At 38.1% G+C, this 20,259-nt stretch overlaps 1 protein-coding gene across 5 annotated transcripts in view; it reads left to right on the top strand.

Annotated features, from left to right (window-relative positions):
* The window catches only part of ESRP1 (epithelial splicing regulatory protein 1), a 69,285-nt gene that overhangs the window by 30,874 nt on the left and 18,152 nt on the right, over positions 1 to 20,259 (top strand). For all 5 annotated transcript variants that reach the window (XM_077771284.1, XM_077771286.1, XM_077771287.1 and 2 more), the window contains exon 13: positions 2,807 to 2,975. In XM_077771284.1, coding sequence (XP_077627410.1) covers positions 2,807 to 2,975 — 169 coding nt within the window. The remainder of the gene's footprint in view (positions 1 to 2,806; positions 2,976 to 20,259) is intronic.

Consider the following 20,259-nt stretch of genomic DNA (forward strand, 5'->3'; position numbering starts at 1 on the left):
GGCTTAATCCCCCCCCCCCCCCCCCTGACTTCCTAAATGCTAATATTCCATTTATCTGCTGCTTGCTTTTGGTGAACATCTAAGAGTTGATGACTAATGGCTGTCAAGTTTTGAAAATGGGTTTAAGTGGTATTTTAATCTTAGTCCTATGTATCCTGTCCATAAACCACTGATAATATCAGTAACTTTCAATATCCTTTAGCAATAATCTTATCAAGCACTGAGATAAGGGAATCTCTTCATGATGTATAACCCAAATTATTCTGCTGTGGTATCCTTTTACTTCTCTCTTCCTAGTGGAAAATTGGTCTTTCTTCTTTCTTCTTAAGACTTTCTTCTTAAGACTCATTTTTCCCCCTTTCCTTCTGCAAGCCCTAAAATAACAGAAAAAATTTTTAAATGTTTTTTCATAAAAATAGATTTCCATGTATTTTAATACTCTTCAAAAACTTTAACCAAAATTAACTACTTACAAGGGGAAGGCATACTCATTAAAAAAAAAAAAATTCTAATCAATACATTGTAATACTATTCCTGTTCTACTGGAGGGTTTTTTCCCCTGCCAACTCACTTTAGGTGATTTCCTATTTTTACAGCAACCAAAATGCTTAGAGAAATTGCATATTTTTTAATCTACTCTCAACAACTAAAGAAGTTAAAATAGATTGGAAATTCCCCACTGAGGAGTTTCTTGTTCATTCTGGAAAGAAATGCTGCTACACTCTCAGTGGTTTAAAATTTAAAACGTTAATTTGTTTATTGAAATTTTAACTTTTTGAAAAAGTTGGACATTGGGAGGAAAATTCCACTTTTCTAACCTATGAATATATACATCTGCTTCTCTCTTAGGAGTATAAGAATAGCTCTTCTCAGTTGAGGAATATCCAAGTCTGGGCATCCTAATCTGTTTTGTTATCAAAAATTTATACATTTCTTTATATTGTCATATAATGAATTGCTTGATAGTTGTGAAAGCAAGATATAGGCATACGCTTTATAATTTTCTGTATGACTTAGTGCCTCAATTTGTTCTGTTTGCCCTTTTGTGGAATTTTGAAGGTCAGGAATCATAATTTTAATTTTACATTAAGTACCAAACATGCATCACAGGTTTTGTTGAATTATGAAGGAGATACCTAAAAGTTGAATAGCAGATCGATATGTTGGTCTTTGGTTTATGTACCCCTATTCAGATTCTTACTCATCACTATGCACATGTAGAAACTTGTAAGAAAAGCAAAAGACAATTGAGATTTTCCTGTGAAAAGGTATCCCTGTTATTTGCAAACTATATTAGATGGTTCCATGTATAAAAATTAAAGTCAGAAATTCCAAATTCAAGCCACCTCTCATTTATCTCTCCTGTCTGGTGCAGATGGCCTGGATAGTTGTCTTCATCCCACTTGCTAAAGCTACTGACCAGTAACTAGTCTGACTTAAAAGAGTTATGGGGCCTGGAAGATGTTGAATAACTGGAAGATAATAGAATTTCATCCTTCTCTGTTTAAACTGAGTCAGCTTTTTATCAGCTGACTCTTGGGAAGACTTGAGCATATATTTCTTGAGAGTTATCTTTCAGATTATGTGGTGGTCTTTTTGCTGTTTTTTGGGGTTTTTTTCAAATATTTTAAAGAGAGCACATGTAAGCAGGGGAGAGGGGCAGAAGGAAAGAATGAGAGAGAGAATCTTAAGCAGGCTCCTTACTCAGCACAGAGCCTGATATGGGGCTTGATCCAAAGACCCTGAGATCATGACCTGAGCAAAACTCGAGTCAGACACTCAATCACCTGAGCCACGCAGGCACCCCTGTTGTCTGTTTTTTTTTTGTTTTTTCTTAAAACACATCCGAAGAATTAGATTAGCTTCAAATCCTACCTTCTGGGTTTTGCTTAGGTGGAAATAATGCAGCTAATCTACTCCTAGGTCCATTCACTCTGGTGCCTTCTATGCTTGGGCCTAATGCATGGAACTGGTTAAATTGTTTTTATCATAGCCGTTTGCATCTTACGCTTACTATAGAGGAGGTAACAAGACGAAAGAACAGCATAGCTCTCAAAAGGGCAACAATAACAACCCGCTTTTAGTTTGAAGTTATACTAAATGTCAGTCCTGTGTTCCTTTCCTCAATGGGTTACTTTGTGGTAACCAGCACTCGAGTAGAAAATAAAAACCAGGGACGCCTGGGTGACTCAGTCGGTTAAGCATCTTGATTTGGGCTCAGGTCATGATCTTGTGGTTTGTGGGTTTGAGTCCCATGTTGGATTCTTTGTCTCCCTCTCTCTCTGCCCCCCTCCCCCGCCACTCACACTCTCTCTCCTCCTCTCTCTCTATAATAAACAAACACTAAAAAGAAAATCACACATTGTGAAATGATTGAAAAAATGTAAAAGTTCACTTGCTAGTTGCCTTTTTCCAATTTCCAGGTGTTCAGGCTTTGAGATTATTTTTAGGTGTTCTCCGTATAATCAAAAGGAAATTGCTTGGGCATTTTAATCAAATTTTGTATGAAGGGTCAGGATTCAATGATTGATGAGTTTAAGATTCACCAAAAAATTGCATTAAAAATGTGTTTACAGATTTGTAAAAGATTACACATTTGAGAAATTTCACATTGTAATAAAGATTTCAGAAAACATTAAATCTATGCAATAAAAAGATGGTTGCTTGGGAGGACAAAGAGCTAGTGTCCTCGAAACGTCTGTGTGAAAAAAAGAAAATGTATGTATGTGTGGAACGGTGGCTTTACTGCTAGCACGTGTGTCACTTGTGACAAATATGTTTAAAGTCTCTCTCTTTGCTTATTTAGGCCTGTCTCCTCCCTCCTACACATTTCCAGCTCCTGCAGCGGTTATTCCTACTGAAGCTGCCATTTATCAGCCCTCCGTGCTTTTGAATCCACGAGCACTACAGCCCTCCACAGCGTACTACCCGGCGGGCACCCAGCTCTTCATGAACTACACTGCGTACTACCCCAGGTAAGGCTCGGGTGGCGGTGGAAACGAGGGGGCAGAAACAAAGGACTCCTTTGATAGCCAGTGCCTGGGTTCACAAAAGAATATTGTCCGCCCTTAAAGGTTAGGATGGCAGGCAGCAGCCTCTGTCCTATCTCTCTGACCACAGAGGTAGTTTCGAGACGTAAATAAGTTTATTTTTTAACATATATTGACAGCAGGATCTTTTACGTTACCTAGATAACAAGTTTCCTTTGTTTCCTGTTCCTGTCTTAGGGCCATAAGTAAGCAGCGCTGTAAGCATGGCAACAGTATGGCAATGTCCTATGAATGGGTTTTAAAAACAGGAAAATCCATAAGAACAATTATATTGTTAAGTAGTGTCAATTCATATGTCAACCCATAATAAATAACAACTTTTAAATTTTACGGGACTTGTACTTTGTTCCCCTCCACCCCCCAAATCAGTACTAACAAGTCCAAGATGAGATTCGTCAGTACTTTTCTTGAAATCAACATATTTTTAATCCAGTTCATTCTTTTTAGTTCTGTTCAATTTCTGGAAGGCGGCAGGTATAAGGGAGAGAAAGCCGTTGATCTGGAAGTTGAGAGACCTGAGATTAGTCTCAGTTTTTATTCTAACTGGGGCAAGTCACTTAAGTTTTCTGGTTCTTAAAAAAAAAAAGTGATGAGATTGGCCAAGTTTTTGGCCAACTTTGTCCCTTCCCGGTCTGATGGCTTGTGAATCTAACTTGGATGTATAATGACATCTAAAAATTTTCTCAAATTTTCTTTTCAAAAAAACCGTTTAGCCAGTAACCATTTCACGTTATTAAAATAAGATTTTACTTTGGCACAAGCAATATTGCTCAAAAAATTTTAAATTATCCCAGGCCTTATTTTTCCTTCCTGAGATATTTGACAGCAAGTTTTGAGTACATACACCAATGTGTACGTGAGGTTTTATGATAAGTAATCTGGAAATAACTTACCCGATCCCCATAGTTGCTATGTGATTTTGTAGTTTTCTTCCTTTTCCATCTAGTTTTCTAGAATGGAGCAGAAACTGTAGAATCTCTAGCAGTGAAGCTTGTAACCGCTGTTCATTACATTTGTTACTTAATTAGGCATTTTAAAAACATTCAGTAATGCTATTACACATTTTTTTTTTAAGAGAGCACATGAGCAGGGGTGAGGAGCAGAGGGGGAGAGAGAGAAAGGGAAGGAGAAATAGGGGCTTAAGGAGGCTCCACCTCAGTTCAGAGCCCAACATGGGGCTTCATCCCATAACCCTGGTATCATGACCTGAGCCACAAATCAAGAGTCAGATATTCACCCGGCCGAGCCACCCAGGCGCCCCACAGATATTCTTTATTCTACTGGGGAAGAATAGGGAGAAAGCAATAATAGTCAGTTGGCCATCTTTTGAAGGTTTGAAAAGGCTCAGAAGCATGAATGATTGTTCATGGTTGAGTACTGCGTCAGGCGCCTAGCCGAGTCCCAGTCTGTCACCTACTCTGGACCCTGTGACAATCACTTGCTAGTAGTGGGCTCTGGTTATAAGAAAGATCTTTGTCTGCAGCATCAGAATGTGAGGAGTGAAAAAGCATTGTTCCTCTAGGTGTTTTTTCTCACCTCTAGAATACATTTGCAGAGTATCCGATTCCACCATTTACTTATAATCTCGATCCTATGAAAAGAAGGAATCCCTTAGAAATAGCTGGCTATCGTGGTAAGATGGGAACTTGAGTCTTGAATAGAAACCCCAAAAGCAGGAAGAAGTGACATTTATGGCTTAGTAGCTCCTATAATTTCGTGCCCTTGCCTATAGGTTAATTTTTCTCTAGTAGCTTTAAAGTTTGTAAGACCCCGTTGTTAAATCTAAGAGTATAGAAATAGAGTGAGTTAAAGTAGACTCCCATTTTTATAAACCTCTGAGTCCAGAAGCAATCACTGTTAATGGTTTGGGAATATATACATATGTTTGCATTTCTAAATAATGTGGCCTCCTTAACATGCACTGCTCACTTGTTCCTTTTTTTATTTTTTAGAGAGAGTGCAAGTGGGGAAAGGGGGCAGAAGGGGAGATAATCTGATGGGGGGCTCGATCCCACAACCTTGGGATCATGACCTGAACTGACATCATGGGACAGTACAGTCAACTGACTGAGCAACTCAGGAGAGTTTCTTTCTTTTTTTTAAACTTCCCGTTACATCCTTTACATTTTCCCTAAACAGTATTTATATATTTACCTCATTCCTCTAACTTACACATGATGTCACAAGGGTGAATATACATCAGAATTTAACAATGCCTTTATTTTTAGACCTCTAATTTAAATTCTTTTTTCTTAGGGCACCTTGGTGGCTCAATTGGTTGAACGTCTGACTTTGGTTCAGGTCATGATCTCATGGTTCGTGAGTTCAAGCCCCACATTGAGCTCACTGCTGTCAGCACAGATCCTGCTTCAGATTCTCTGTCCTCTCTCTCTCTGCCCTTTCCCTGCTTGTGCTCTCTCTCAGAAAAAAAATTTTTAATTTTTTTTCTCTATTAAACAAAGCTCACATTGATCTTTAAATACATCTATTTCTATAGGACAGTGTCATAGAAATGGAATTTTTAATCAAAGGTCATGCGTATTAAATTTAAATTAATATTTTCAAATAATCCCTAATATAGTTCATTATTTTAATTTATACTTCCCTAGTTGTAATGAAATTACCACATAAACAAGGTGTTTAAACATGGGAATGTCCTCTTATTTATACTGCAAAATCTAGAGTAATTTAAAAAACGAATTCCAAAAAATTATAAAATAGTTTACAGTTTTGGAATAATACCACAAAACTCTAACCTGACATGACTATAAGGCATTTGAGGCTATTGCAAAGTTGCTATGTAAGTTTACATGTATATTTTCACCATATTCCCTAATAAATGGGGAAAGTCTTAAGAGAGCACATGTGAGACTAAACAACAGATATAATCAGAAGCGTTGGAGGTTTTGTCTCTTTTTAAAGTTTTTAAATTTACTCCTTTTTTTTTTATAAAATATGTCAGTTTGACTTGAGATTAATTCAATGTGTTCATTACTTTAAGAGGTTAAGATGCTAAATATTTTGCAGATGTTTTAAGCATGGCCCTCAAAAAGAAGTGATTGGTTTTAACTGTTTTTTTTATGTTTATTTTTGAGAGTGAGAGACAGAGTGTAAGTGGGAGAGGAGCAGAGAGAGAGGGAATCACAGAATCCGAAACAGGCTCCAGGCTATGAGCTGTCAGCACAGAGCCTCACGTGGGGCTCGAACCCATGAACCGTGAGATCATGACCTGAGCTGAAGTCGGATGCTTAACCAACTGAGCCACCCAGGCACCCCTTAACTGTTTTTTTAAAGATATTATTATTATTATTATTACTATTCTCTGCCCGCAACACAGGGCTCGAACCTGTGACCACCAGAGCAAGTGTTGCATGCTCTACTGACTGAGTCAGCCAGGCCCCCTGGTTTTAACTCTTTTTTACTTCAATTTAACTGAGCAAACTATTACTTAGTACCTCTGTGTGAGATCTGTTGGGAACATGAGGATTAACAAAACCTGGACTCTTTCTGGTATAGAGCAGCGGACAGAGTATGTATGCAACCCTGTGCAAAGTCAGTGATGTCAGAGGTCTCTTTCAACTCGAGAGCACTTTTATCTCTAATTTGCTCTATTTAAAAAATTAAAAACTCTCCAATGGCTACTGCTCTGAGGTATGGCATCTTTTATCATAAGGATTTGGGTTTCTTGAGGAAGAATTTAAGGAGAAAACATGAACCATTTATTATTTTTTTATGTTTATTTTTGAGAGAGAGAGTACCATCATGCCCACGCTCTAGCTGGGAGAAGGGCAGAGAAAAAGAGAGACAGAGGATCCAAAGCAGGCTCTGTGCTTACAGCAGACAGCCGATGGGGAGCTCAAACTCACAAACCTCAAGATCATGACCTGAGCTGAAGTTGGACATTTAGCCATCCAGGCACCCCATGAACCATTTATTACTAAATAAGTTTTTGGCAGTCTAAATGTGTGGCTGTGACAATAACATCATGAAGAGTGAGTGAAATAAGAGCACATGTGGTTTTAATTTCCTGTTTATGGACATTTCTTCTCCCCCATTTTTTTCTTAGTTTGTTTATTTTGAGAGACAGGTTGGGGGAGGTCAGAGAAAGGGGAGAGAGAGAATCCCAAGCAGCCTCCACACAGTCAGCACAGAGCCTCATGCTGGGTTTGATCTCATGAACCAAACAGATCATGACTTGAGCTGAGATCAAGAATCTGACACTTAACTGACTGAGCCACCCAGGCACCCCTCCTTTACCTCTTTCTAGAAGACAGATCCAGTTCTCCAGTATCCTAGAGCTTAACCAAGGGTACAAAGGAATTAGAAATACCAATATGTTCATGCCCACCCTGTTTATCACTCAAAACTCTGTTAGATCACACCTTTTCTCTCCAGTTGTACAATCAGTGAATTTCTACCTAAGCAGTAAATAAGTATATTTAGTAATATTGAGGCATTCTGCACTGTTTGCTTTGTTGTATAGCATTATCGTATTCTATTCTATAATTCTCTGCAGTTGAACCGAAAAAAAAATCCCAAAAGAGAGAGCCTATATTTCATATTTTCAACATTTAACTTTGAGATAAGTTATAATTTAATTCACATGCAATTATAATAAATATCAGGGAGAGATCTCATATACACTTTACCTAGTTTCTCCCAGTAGTAACATTTGGCAGCCAGTTTATGTTCTAATTTATTTGGTGAAGGTTTTCTGATAGAACTAAGAAAAAACATAAAATAATAGCTTTAGCATGGGGTAATATTTTTCTTGGTTAATAATTGATTTTTGCAACTTAAATGTTTTGTGCTACAAATGCAAACTGGAATTCAGTATGCAATGAAGTGATACCAGAACATTTTAGTAATAAAGTACCAGGCAATGTCGTAATAATGGAAAAGTGTCAGATAATTTTTGTTGGTGAGAATGATTATAATTCTGAGGTTTTTCAGTGTGAATGAGTTCTAAATATTGTAAGCAAAAACTGCTGTGGGCAATTTACCTACTGTCAGAAAGAATTCATTATAGCTCTTGTGGAAGATATAGTCATCTGCTAGTCTGAAGACTATTCATGTAAGGAGCAGATCAGGGATTGAAAGTGCAAATGTGCTTGACATTCTTTTTAGCAAGGCAGAAAATTACAGTGCAGTGAACCTTAAGGAAAAAGAACTACTCAAAATGACTTATAAGATTTGTTTTGATTTATAGATTCATTTCTCTAAGAATTTTTCCTTACAGTTTGAGTCATGGTATTTTCAAGCATAACTTAAGCAAAACTGTGCTATAGAAAATTTCAAAGTTGAGAGAATCCTTTCCCTCCTTTGAGATACCAATATTTTGCCCTCTTGTTTCATGTGTTTCACCTTTTACCCTGGTAAACTCCTGTACCTGGAACATTTCAAAGAACAAAACCTACAGATCATTTTTTTCATTGCTATTTGTGTGCTAAGTAGATCTTTAAGCACCTTATTAAATATATATATCTATGTATATATACACACACACATATATATTCTCTCTCTCTATATATATATCTCAATTCCTTTTTTTTTTTTTTAATGTTTACTATGAGAGAGAGTGTGCGTGTGTTTGAGTGAGGGAAGGGCAGAGAAAGAGGGAGAGAGAATCCCAAGCAGGTTCCACACTATGAGTGCAGAGTCCCACACAGGACTCCATTTCACGAACACGGAGATCATGTCCTGAGGTGAAATTAAGAGTCAGACGCTTAACCATCTGAGTCACCCAGGGGCCCTTCAGCACCTTATTCTTAAAGCATTAATGACTTTAGTTCAAGCAGGAGAATTTAGTAAAACACATGTGCCAATGTTGATAAAATAACCCTCTTTTGCCTTTATTGCCTAAATATTTCCTTGAGAGATCTTTAAGAGATTACACTGAAGGAGGCCTAGAGGAAGAATTGACGTTTATCTATGAATTTTATTTAACATCTCAGATTAATGACTATGATTTTGATTTTCCTCAGATTATGAGGTCTTTTAAACTACCTATTCCCCCTCAGCAAAAGCAAAAGCAAAATGGCTTTAATGGGAAGCATTTTCCATTTAAGTTCAAAAAAACTAATAAACTGTCTCTAGAAAGATAGCCAATACTAATCAAGAAGCTGGAACAGGGTTACTTCTAGAGAGGAGTTCCTGCTTGCTGAGGGAAAAGAGTATGGTGGTGTTACACTACTGTATTTGTACCTCCCAATGTTGTTCTCTATTCCCATTCAACAACAAGACCAAAGTGTATTTAAAAAACAGTAACCCAGGGTGCCTGGGTGGCTCAGTGGGCTAAATGTCCGACTTCAGCTCATGTCATAATATCTCCATTCACGACTTTGAGACCTGCATTGGGCGCTATGCTGTCAGTGCAGAGCCTGGTTCAGATCCTCTGTCCTGCTCTCTCTCTCTCCATCTCCCCATGGTTGCGCACATGCATGCTCTCTTGAAAATTAAAAAAACAAAAACAAGTAACCCAAAAATACCTTCAAAGGTTATAACTTTCAAGGGCACCTGGGTGGCTCAGTTGGTTAAGTATCAGCTCAGGTCATGATCTCATGGTTTGTGAGTTTGGTCCCCACATCGGGCTGTGTGCTCACAGCTTGGAGCCTGGAGCCTGCTTCGGATTCTGTGTCTCCCTCCCTACCCTTTCTCCTCTCTTTCTCAAAAATGAATAAACATTAAAAAATTTTTTTTTAAATTATAACTTTCAGGGGTGCCTGACTGGCTCGGTTGGTAAAGTATGTGACTCTTGATCTTAAGAGTTGTAGGTTTGAGCCCATGTGGGGTGTAGAGATTTCTTTAAACTAAAATCTTAAATAATAATAAGTTGTGAATATGCCTCCTTGAAAATTGTCATTTGTTTCTTTGCCAAGGAGGACAAAATGCCTGTGGATCAAAATGCATTTTGCCTGCTTATTCTAGATTTTTTTCACCAATTTTCTTTTAAGTAAAATCTGCAGCCAAAGTAGGCTGCATCTTATGCCCCCAAGATCAAAAGTCGCATGCTCTACCAACCGAGCCAGCCAGGCACCCCTCAAATACTAATTTTAAAAATATTTTTCATCAAAACATGTAAGAGGATCAATTCTATTGCTATTTCATCCTTCAATTGGGCAACAAGATTACTTTCAGAACAATTACTAGTATGTAAGTCAGTTTTCAAATTAAAAATGGGGCTTCGTAGGGGTGCCTGGGTGGCTCAGTTGGTTGAGCATCCAAATCTTGATTTGGTTGAAGTCATGAACCATGAGATCAGACCCCAGGTCAGGCTCCACGCTAAGAGCATGAATCCTGCTTGGGATTCTCATTCTCTCTCTCTCCCTCAAAATAAATGAATAAACTTAAAACAATAGGGCTTTGTGAAGAGTATCCTTATTTTATGAAAACAGTCTGCCACTTTAGTATGTATTTGGAACATATGATAACTGAAGTAAGGGATTATATTTTATAATCTTTGGCATAAGTGGAATAAATTTTAGTTACCAAACTATTGTGACAGTATGTAAATTTGCTGATCTATTTATGTAAAATAGATTCTTTGAGGATTTCTTTACTCCTTAGAAAATGTTTTTATATTTGTTGGTTACTTTGCCTTTCTCCAGGAGGTAGGTGCACATGCATGGGGGAGGGGCTTGTCTAGCCTGTAAGAAGAGCAGCAGGATCAAGGTGTAGGAATTAGAGTATGGGCAGCTGCAATATGAAATTCACAAACAGTGCTGAAACTTAACCTTGAGATTATTGATTTCAGATGAAAATATTTAGTTAAAAAAAAAAACCTTCCTACATGAAAATTGACTCCAGGGGTGCCTGGGTGGCTTACTCGGTTAAGTGTCCAACTTCAGCTCAGGTCATGATCTCACGGTTCGTGGGTTCGAGCCCCATGTCAGGCCCTGTGCTGCCAGCTCAGAGCCTGGAGCCTTTTCCGGATTCTGTGTCTCCCTCTCTCTCTGACCCTCCCCTGTTCACGCTGTCTCTCTCTCTCAGAAATAAATAAAACATTTTTAAAAAGAAAGAAAGAAAGAAAAAAGGAAATTGATTCCAGACTCCATCCTTGCTGGGATTCAAAGAGTCATGTTCCAAATACATACTGCGGTGTTGATGAATGTTGATACTAAGGCTCTGCAGTAATTTTGGCAAGGCGGTATTTCCTGGGCTAATGTATTGTAACTTATTACAGGGGAGAACATATTTCTCAAATCTTCTTTTCCAGAGAGGTCTGGCAAGTCTTCAAATTATTGTCACACTACGACTACCTCAATTTTGAATGTCACCTGGTGACATTAATTTGTGTTACCAATGTTTAGTAGTTTGTAATTAGTAAATGAAAAAAGGGTCTTTGAGGCTTGTTTTCAGCAGAGTGTGTAGTCTGAGTGTTGGGATGTGGTGGGCATCTTAGCCCCCAGTATTTCCATATATCTTTCCTTGTTCTGCAAGAACTTTTATATGACTTACTTAAATGCACTGAGTATTACAAAATTAGGTATAAATTAGAATCTGGGAAAATAAAGAATAGAAAGAAATGTTTGGGTAGTCATGACAATAGACTCTTAGGGCTATTGATATGGGCATAGCAATCTTCAACTCTGAGCAGGTAGTCAGATGAATGGAAACTTATATTCAAAACTCCTAACATCAAAAGAAAGGAAGTCATAACTTCTCAGAGAAATACAAGTTTTCTCTGCATTGGGTTTGAAAAAGGTTTTACCTGAACAGAGAGGACGTGGAGTACTGCAATGGAGAGAACCTTAAACAACTTTATATTTACTCACGTGTTTCATTCAGCAATTTCTTAACACTATGTGAATGCAACTTGTCCCAGCAAGTGGTCATAAATAATGTCTTTACCTCTTGTGCTATTTTCTTTTTCCCTTCATTTCCTCTTACCTCCCCTCATTCTTTTTTGGGGTTGTACCCAGCTCAAGTGCAGTCTCCTTTTTTTTTTTTTTTCTTTTAATGTTTATTCATTTATTTTGAGAGGGGGAGAGAGAATTCCAAGCAGGCTCCACGCTGTCAGAGTGGAGTCCGACAAGGGGCTCGATCCCACAAACCGTGAGGTCATGACTTGAGACGACAAGAGTTGGATGCTTTACTGACCAGGCCACTCAGGCGCCCCTCAAGTGCAGTCTCCTTGTTTATGTGCCTATGGTGCGATCTTTCCAACTACAGGACCTTTGAGTTCAGTGTCATCTTGACTTTTCTTGGCCCAATCTTTTGGTTCCTTTCAGTCCTATCAATTTTTGAAACTTTGTAGCTTCTGAGTCGAAGATACATTGTTGACCTCATGTACATATGAGACATTGGTAAACACTTGCACTTGAGAATCTGAAACCTCACTACAGACAAAATGGAAGTAAGAACCCAAAAGTGTACTAAGGGAACCTAAAGATTAAGATGAGTTACTATTATAGTCTACTTTTGATGGGCAGCTCTCATTTATGTTGTTTTTAACATTTATTCAGTTTTGAGAGACAGTGTGAGTGGACTAGGGGCAGAGGAGGGAAACAGAATCTGAAGCAGGCTCCGGGCTCTGAGCTGTCAGCACAGAGCCCAGTGCAGGGCTCGAACTCATGGAAGACAAGATTATGACCTGAGCTGAAGTTGGATGCTTAACCGACTGAGCCTCCCAGGTGGCTCTCATTTATGTTTTGTTGGGTTTTGGGTTTTTTTGGTTTTTTTTTTTTTTTTTTTTTTGAGAGATACAGACAGAGTGAGAGTGGGGAGGGGCAGGGACAGAGGGAGAGAGAATCTAAAGCAGGCTCCAGGCTGAGCTGGCAGCACAGAGCCCAATGCGGAGCTTCATTTATGTTCTTAATTGGATTATGATTAGAAAATTTCCTGCTTGAATTTCTTGTCTTTCTAAACTACTGCCATAAAGGAAATGCACATATTTTTATGTTTTCCTTATTCTGCTGGCAGATAAATCCATATTTTGAAGCAATTCTTATGTTGAAATTTGTTTATTTTTCATAATGTTTTTTAGTCTACACAGAATCTGATTAAAGACTAACATTTTTTAAAAAGTTTTATTTACTTAAGTAATCTCTACACCCCATGTGAGGCTCGAATTTACAACCCTAAGATTAAGAGTCACATACTCTTCCAATAAGTTAATGTACAATGCAGGAGAGTGTCTTATGGGGCACTTGGGTGGCTCAGTCTGTTAAACATCCAATGTCAGCTCAGGTAATGTTCTCCTGGTTCCTGAGTCCGAGCCCTGTGTTGGGCTCTGTGTTGACAACTCAGAGCTTGGAGCCTGCTTCAGATTCTCTGTCTCCCTCTCTCTCTCTCAAAAATAAATAAACATTTAAAAATATTTTAAAAAATAGGGGCGCCTGGGTGGCTTAGTCAGTTAAGCGTCCGACTTTCGCTTAGGTCATGATCTCGCGATTCGTGGGTTCGAGCCCTGGGTCAGGCTCTGTACTGACTGCCAGCTCAGAGCCTGGAGCCTATTTTAGAGTCTGTGTCTCCCTCTCTCTCTGACCCTCCCCTGCTCACGCTGTCTCTCTCTCTCCCCTAGAAATAAAAAAATATATATATTTAAAAATATTTTTAAAAATCTCTTATGGTTTGCCTCCATCATTTTTCCTTCCCTTCCTCTATGTTCACCTCTTGTGTTTCTTATATTCCATATACGAATGAAACCATGTATTTGTCTCTCTGACTGGTTTCACACATTGTTTCACACATTGTTGCAAATAGCAAGATTTCATTCCTTTTGATTGCCGAGTAGTATTCCATTGTGTATATATACCACATCCTTATCCATTTGTCAGTTGATGGACATTTATTTGGACTCTGTATAATTTGGCTACTGTTGATCGTCCTGCTATAAACATATGGATGCATGTATCCCTTCAAATCAGCATTTTTGTATCCTTTGTATAAATACCCCGTAATGCCATAGCTGTATCAGAGGGTAGTTCTATTTTTACTTCTTTGAGGAACCTCCATACTGTTTTCCAGAGTGGCTGTACCCAGTTTGCTTTCCCACCAATGGTGGGAAACATCTTCGCCAACATCCAGTGTTGCCTGAGTTGTTCCATTTAGCCATTCTGACAGGTGTGAGGTGGTATCTCATTGTGGTTTGATTTGTATTTCTCTAATGATGTGTCTTTTCATGTGTCTGTTAGCCATCTGGATGTCTTTTTTGGAAAAGTGTCTATTCGTGTCTTCTGCCCATTTCTCCACTGGATTGTTTTTTGGGTGTTGAGTTTGAAAAGCTCTTTATAGATTTTGGATACTGACCCTTTATCCGGTAATGTCATTTGCAAATATCTTCTCCCATCCTGTAGGTAGGTTGCCTTTTAGTTTTGTTGATTGTTTCCTTTGCTGTGCAGAAGCTTTTTATCTTCATGAGGTCCCAATAGTTCATTTTTGCTTTTATTTCCCTTGCCTCCAAGACAGGTCTAGTAAGAAGTTGCTGCAGCTGAGGTCAAAGAGGTTGCTGCCTGTGTTCTCTTAGGTTTTTGATGATTTCCTGTCTCACAGTTAGGTCTTTCATCCATTTTGAGTTTATTTTCGTGTATGGTGTCAGAAAGTAGTTTCATTCTTCTGCATGTTGCCGTCCAGTTTTCCCAGCACCATTTGCTGAAGAGGCTGTCTTTTTTCCATTGGATACTTTCTTGCTTTGAAAATGGACTCATTTTAAATGTGTAACTCAATTTTTAGTGTATTTACAGAGTTGTGCTGCTAATTTTAGTACACTTTTATACTCCAATTTTTAGAAAGTATAACATTCTAATTTTAGAATAACCTGTCACTCCAAAAAGAAACCTGGTGACCACTAATAGAAACTCCTATTCATCTCTTTTCTACCCCCTTTATGCACCCCTAATCCCATCCCAAAAGAACTACTAACCTATTTTCGGATTCTATGGATCTGCCTCTCCCAGATACAACATATAAATGAAGTCCTACCACATGTAGTCTTTGTGCCTGGCTTCTTTTATTGAGCATGTTTTTGAAGTTCATACTGTAGTGTGGATCAGTACATTCTTTTTTTTATGGCTAAATAATATTCCATTGTAGGGATTTACAACATTTAATTTGTCCATTCATCACTTGTTGAACATTTGAAGGTGTTTTGGCTATTAAGAATAGTGCTATTGTGTACCTCTACATTCAAGTTTTGCATATACATAAATTCTCAGATTTCTAGTATAAGGTTTATTCCTAGGAGCAGAATTGCTGGGTCATACAATAATTCTAAGTTTAATTTTTGAGAAAGAGCTGAACTGTTGTCCAAAGGGGCTTCACCATTTTACATTTCTTTTTCTTAAGATTTTTAATATTTATGGGGCACCTGGGTGGCTCAGTCGGTTGGGCATCCGACTTCGGCTCAGGTCATGATCTCACAGTTCATGGTTCAAGCCCCACGTCGGGCTCTGTGCTAACACAGAGTTAACACCTAGCTCAGAGCCTGGAGCCTGTTTCAGATTCTGTACCTCCCTCTCTCTCTGACCCTCCCCTGCTCATGCTGTGTGTGTGTGTGTGTGTGTGTGTGTGTGTGTGAGAAATAAAACATTAAAATTTTTGAAAAAAGATTTTTAATATTTATAAATTTTTTTTTAATTTTGGGAGAGAACAAGAGAGTGCATGAGCATGCATGAGTCGGGGAGGGACAGAGAGAGAGGAAGAGAGAGAATCTAAGCAGGTCTCATGCCGTCAGTGCAGAGCCAACCTAGGGCTCCATTCCATGAACCATGAAATCATGACCTGGGTTAAAATCAAGGGTCAGATACCCAACTGACTGAGCCGCGTAGGTGCCTCTAAGATTTTTTTGGTATTTATTTTTGAGAGAGAGAGAATGTGGGGTAGGGGCAGAGGGAGAGGGGGAGACAGGATCTGAAGTGGGCTCTGTGCTGACAGCAGAGAGCCTGATGCAGGGCTCAAACTTACGAACCGTGAGATCACAACCTGAGCCACCCAGGCACCCCCTAAGATTTTATTATTAAGCAATCTCTATACCCAACTGCGGACTAGAACCCACAACCCAAGACCAAGAGTCTCATGCTCCACCAACTGAACCAGCAGTTTACATTTCTAACTAGCAATGTATGAGAGTTCATTTTCTCCACAGCCTTTTAAGCTTGTATTTTAATTATTTTTATAGGTATGCACTTGCTTTCTCATGGTTTTGATTTACATTTCCCTAATGACTATTGATTTTGAGTATCTTCATATGTGCTTATTATCCATTTGTATATTTGGAGAAATATTCAAATCCTTTGTGCATTTTAAAACTGGATTAGTTTTCTTAGTGTTCCCAGTTGTAAGATTTCCTTATATATTCTAGATGAAAGACCTTATTAAGATGTGATTTATAAATACTTTTTCACAGTCTGTGGGTTATCTTCATTTCCTTATTGGTATGTTTTAAAGCACAAAAGTTTTAAATTTTGATGAAGTACAATTTATCAGTGTCTTGTTTTCTCGCTTATAGTTTTGTTGTAATATATAACCCAAGGTTATGGAGAGTACTATATTATTGTAAGAATTTTGTAATGTTACTTTATTTTTTTAAGTTTATTTGTTTGTTTTGGGAGAAATTGAGAAAATCCCAAGCAGGCTCTGTGCTGTCAGCAAAGAGCCCCATGCAGGGCTCAATCTCACTAACCGTGAGATCATGACCTGAGCCAGAATCAAGAGTCTGTCACTCAACTGACTGAGCTACCCAGGTGCCCCAGAGTTTTGTAATCTTAGCTCTCAATTTAGGTATCTTATTCAACTTAGATTAATTTTTTATATGGTATGAGGTAGAGGTCTAAATTCATTCTTTTGCATACGGATATTACATTATTTCAGCACCATTAATTGGAAAGACAACAGACATACTCTTTTATTGTGTTATGCTCTATTGCACAGTGTAGATAACTGTGTATTTCTTATTTAATGTTTATTTTTTTTTAATATTTTTTATTTATTTCTAGGAGAGAGAGAGAGAGACAGCGTGAGCAGGGGAGGGTCAGAGAGAGAGGGAGACACAGACTCTGAAATTGGCTTCCGGCTCTGAGCTGGCAGTCAGCACAGAGCCCGACGCGGGGCTCGAACCCACGAACCGCGGGATCATGACCTAAGCAAAAGTCGGACGCTTAACCGACTAAGCCACCCAGGTGCCTCAATGTTTGTTTATTTTTGAGAGAGAGAAAGAACATGAGTCAGGAGAAGGGCAGAGACCGAGAATCCAAAGTAGGTTCCATGCTGTCGGCGTAGGGCCCAACATGGGGCTCAAACTGGGAGACCATGACCTGAGTCAAAATCAAGTCAAATGCCCAACTGAAAGAGTCACCCAGGTGGCCCTAGATACAGTGTTTTGTTTTGTTTGTTTCTGTTTTTAACAAAGGTTTATGGCATTCCTGCTTCAAGCAAGTCTGTCGGCACCATTTTCTCAACAGCATTTGCTCACTTTGTTTCTCTGTCACATTTTGGCAATTTTTGAAATATTTCATAGTTTTCTATAATTTAATTTTTATGATCTGTGATCAGTAATTACCACTAGCTGAAATTTCAGGTGATACTTAGCATTTTTTTTTTTTAGCAATAAAGTGTTTTTAGGGGTGTCTGAGTTGCTCAGTCAGTTGAGCATCCAATTCCTGATTTTGGTTTGGGTCATGATCCTAGGGTGGTAGGATCAATCTCTGAGGTGGGCTCCATGCTCAGCGTGGAGTCTGCTTAAGATTATTTTTCTCCCCCCACTCACTCCCCCATGCTCTCTAAGATGAAAATTAAGTAAATAAAAATTTAAAAAATTTTTAAATGTTATTAAAAAAACTTTTTAAATGTTTGTTTACTTACTTTTGAGAGGGGGGAGGGGCAGAGAGAAGGAGACACAATCTTTTTTTTAATGTTTTCTTTATTTCTGAGAGAGAGAGCACGAGCATGAGCAGCGGAGGGTCAGAGAGAAAGGGAGAAACAGAATCTGAAGCAGGCTCCAGGCTCTGAGCTAGCTGTCAGCACAGAGCCTTACGCGGGGCTCGAACCCATGAACTGTGAGATCATGACCTGAGCCAAAGTTGGACACTTAACCAACTGAGCCACCCAGGTGCCCCATGGAGGCACAGAATCTGAAGCGGGCTCCAGGCTCTGAGCTGTCAACACAGAGCCTGACATGGGGCTCGAACTCATGAACGGAAAGATCACGATCTGATCCAAAGTCAGAGGCTTAACCAATTGAGCCACCTAGGTGCCCCCCAAAATAGTTATTTTTAAATTAAAGTATATACATTGTGTTTTTTACCTCATGCAATTGCACACTTAATAGACTACAGTATAGACTAGACAAAACTTGTATGTGCACTGGGGATCCAAAAAATTCATTTGACTTGATTTATTCTGATATTTACTTTATTGCAGTGGTCTGGAACCAAACCTACAACGTCTACCAGGTTTGTTTATATTCTTTCCTCATCAAATTGTCTTGGAACCCTTGTCAACATTCAAATGACCATAAATGTCAGGGTTTCTTTCTGGCCACCTGATTCTATTCCATTGATCATTGCCTACCCTTATGGGAGTACCACACCATTTTGATAATCGTAATTTTATAGCAGGTTTTAAATTTAGCAAATGTAACTCCTGCTTTGTGCTTTTTGAAGAGTGTGGCTCTTCTGGGTCCTTTGCATTTCCATATACATTTAAGGGTCAGTTTTGTTGATTTCTGTAAAAAAAAAAAAAAGTTGAAATTTTGATAGCTTGTGAATTGAATCTATAGGTAAATTTAGAAAAGGTTGCCATTTTAACAATATTAAGTCCTTTGTGTATGAACATGACTGTCTTTCCTTGTATTGAGATTATCTTTTTAAAGAATGTCTTTTAGTTTTCAGTAAGTCTAGGTATTCCTTTTTAAATTTTTTCCTAAGTAAATGTTATTGTGAATAACATTTTTTTGAAGTTATTGTGAATAGAATTGCTTTCTTAATTCCATTTTTGTGTTTCCACTGTAGTGTAAAGAAATGCAATTGTTCTGTTTTCTCTGTTGATCATGGATTTTGTAACCTTGCTGGGCTGGTTTTTTTAGCTTGTTTTTAGTAAATTCTTTTTTATTTTCTACATAGAGGTTTATCTTGTTTATATCTTGTCATTTTTTAAAATATTTTGTTGATTCTTTTTTCAATAATCTGAAAGACCTTGGCATTTAGGTTGATAGAAAATTCTTATTCTCATGTTCTGTCAGGTGCATACACAATTATTTTAATTTTCCTTAAAATGCCTGTGTACAGCAAGAATCCTGGTGCAAAAATAAGGATGTGATTCCAAGTTTAGGCTTCATGAAAATAGGTGTAACCTTATAGATGCTGAACATAATTGTCACTTATAACCTTACATTTCCAGTTGGATAACTTTTATCTTTCTATTTTGTCTTGTTCATATTTTGAAGGTACTAAACGCCTAGATTTAATTTATAGGATATCTTTAGCCAAAGGTATAGAATGTGCCAGGACAGTCATAGAAGTAAATCGTATACTGTGGGAACAATCTGACTCTCCTAGTCAGTAGGGAAAACCTAGTTACTCAATTAAATACACAGAGAAGTCTTGGTGGTATTTCAGAATTAGTTATCTATCAGGCATTCGACATGAACAAATACGGTCTTTGAATGAATGAATGGTGGTTTAAAATTCTGGGTGGTTCTGGTTTGGTGAAGAGCTAACTGGTTGTGTGACCTTTGGAAAATAATTTAACTCTTAGTTTTTGTTTCTACCTCTGTGAAAACGATGAGGTGTGTCTGAATGATTGATAAAGTTCTACTCAGGCATGAATTTCGGCATTCCCTCTGTCTCTGCTCTTATAGTTGCATATAGATTGACTGTTAGTATCCAAATAGGCTTTCCTGACACAGAGTTGTAAACATCTCCCAACTATATCTAGGATGCGCATAAGTTGAGGATCACTGCTTTATAGACTTTAAAGATTAAGGGCAGCTTGATGTTAAGTAATCTTTTCACGCTCTGATATTTTTAAAATGATGACATGGATGATGGTAATGGAAATAATAAGAATGAAGTAACAAATTATTTTATGGTTTATGGAGTAACTTGGTATGTTACATCATTGAATCTGAAGGACAATTCTGTGAAACTAGGAAGGTGCTATTACCCTCATTTAGCAAATGATGAAATTGAAGTTCAGAGAAATTAAGTGACTTGCTCAAAGTTACTGTGCTGTTAAAAAAAAAAAAAAAAAAAAGAGGGTCAGAAACAAAAGA

This window comes from Crocuta crocuta, unplaced genomic scaffold (assembly GCF_008692635.1).
Source record: "Crocuta crocuta isolate KB4526 unplaced genomic scaffold, BGI_CrCroc_1.0 scaffold235, whole genome shotgun sequence".
Taxonomy (NCBI): Eukaryota; Metazoa; Chordata; class Mammalia; order Carnivora; family Hyaenidae; genus Crocuta; species Crocuta crocuta.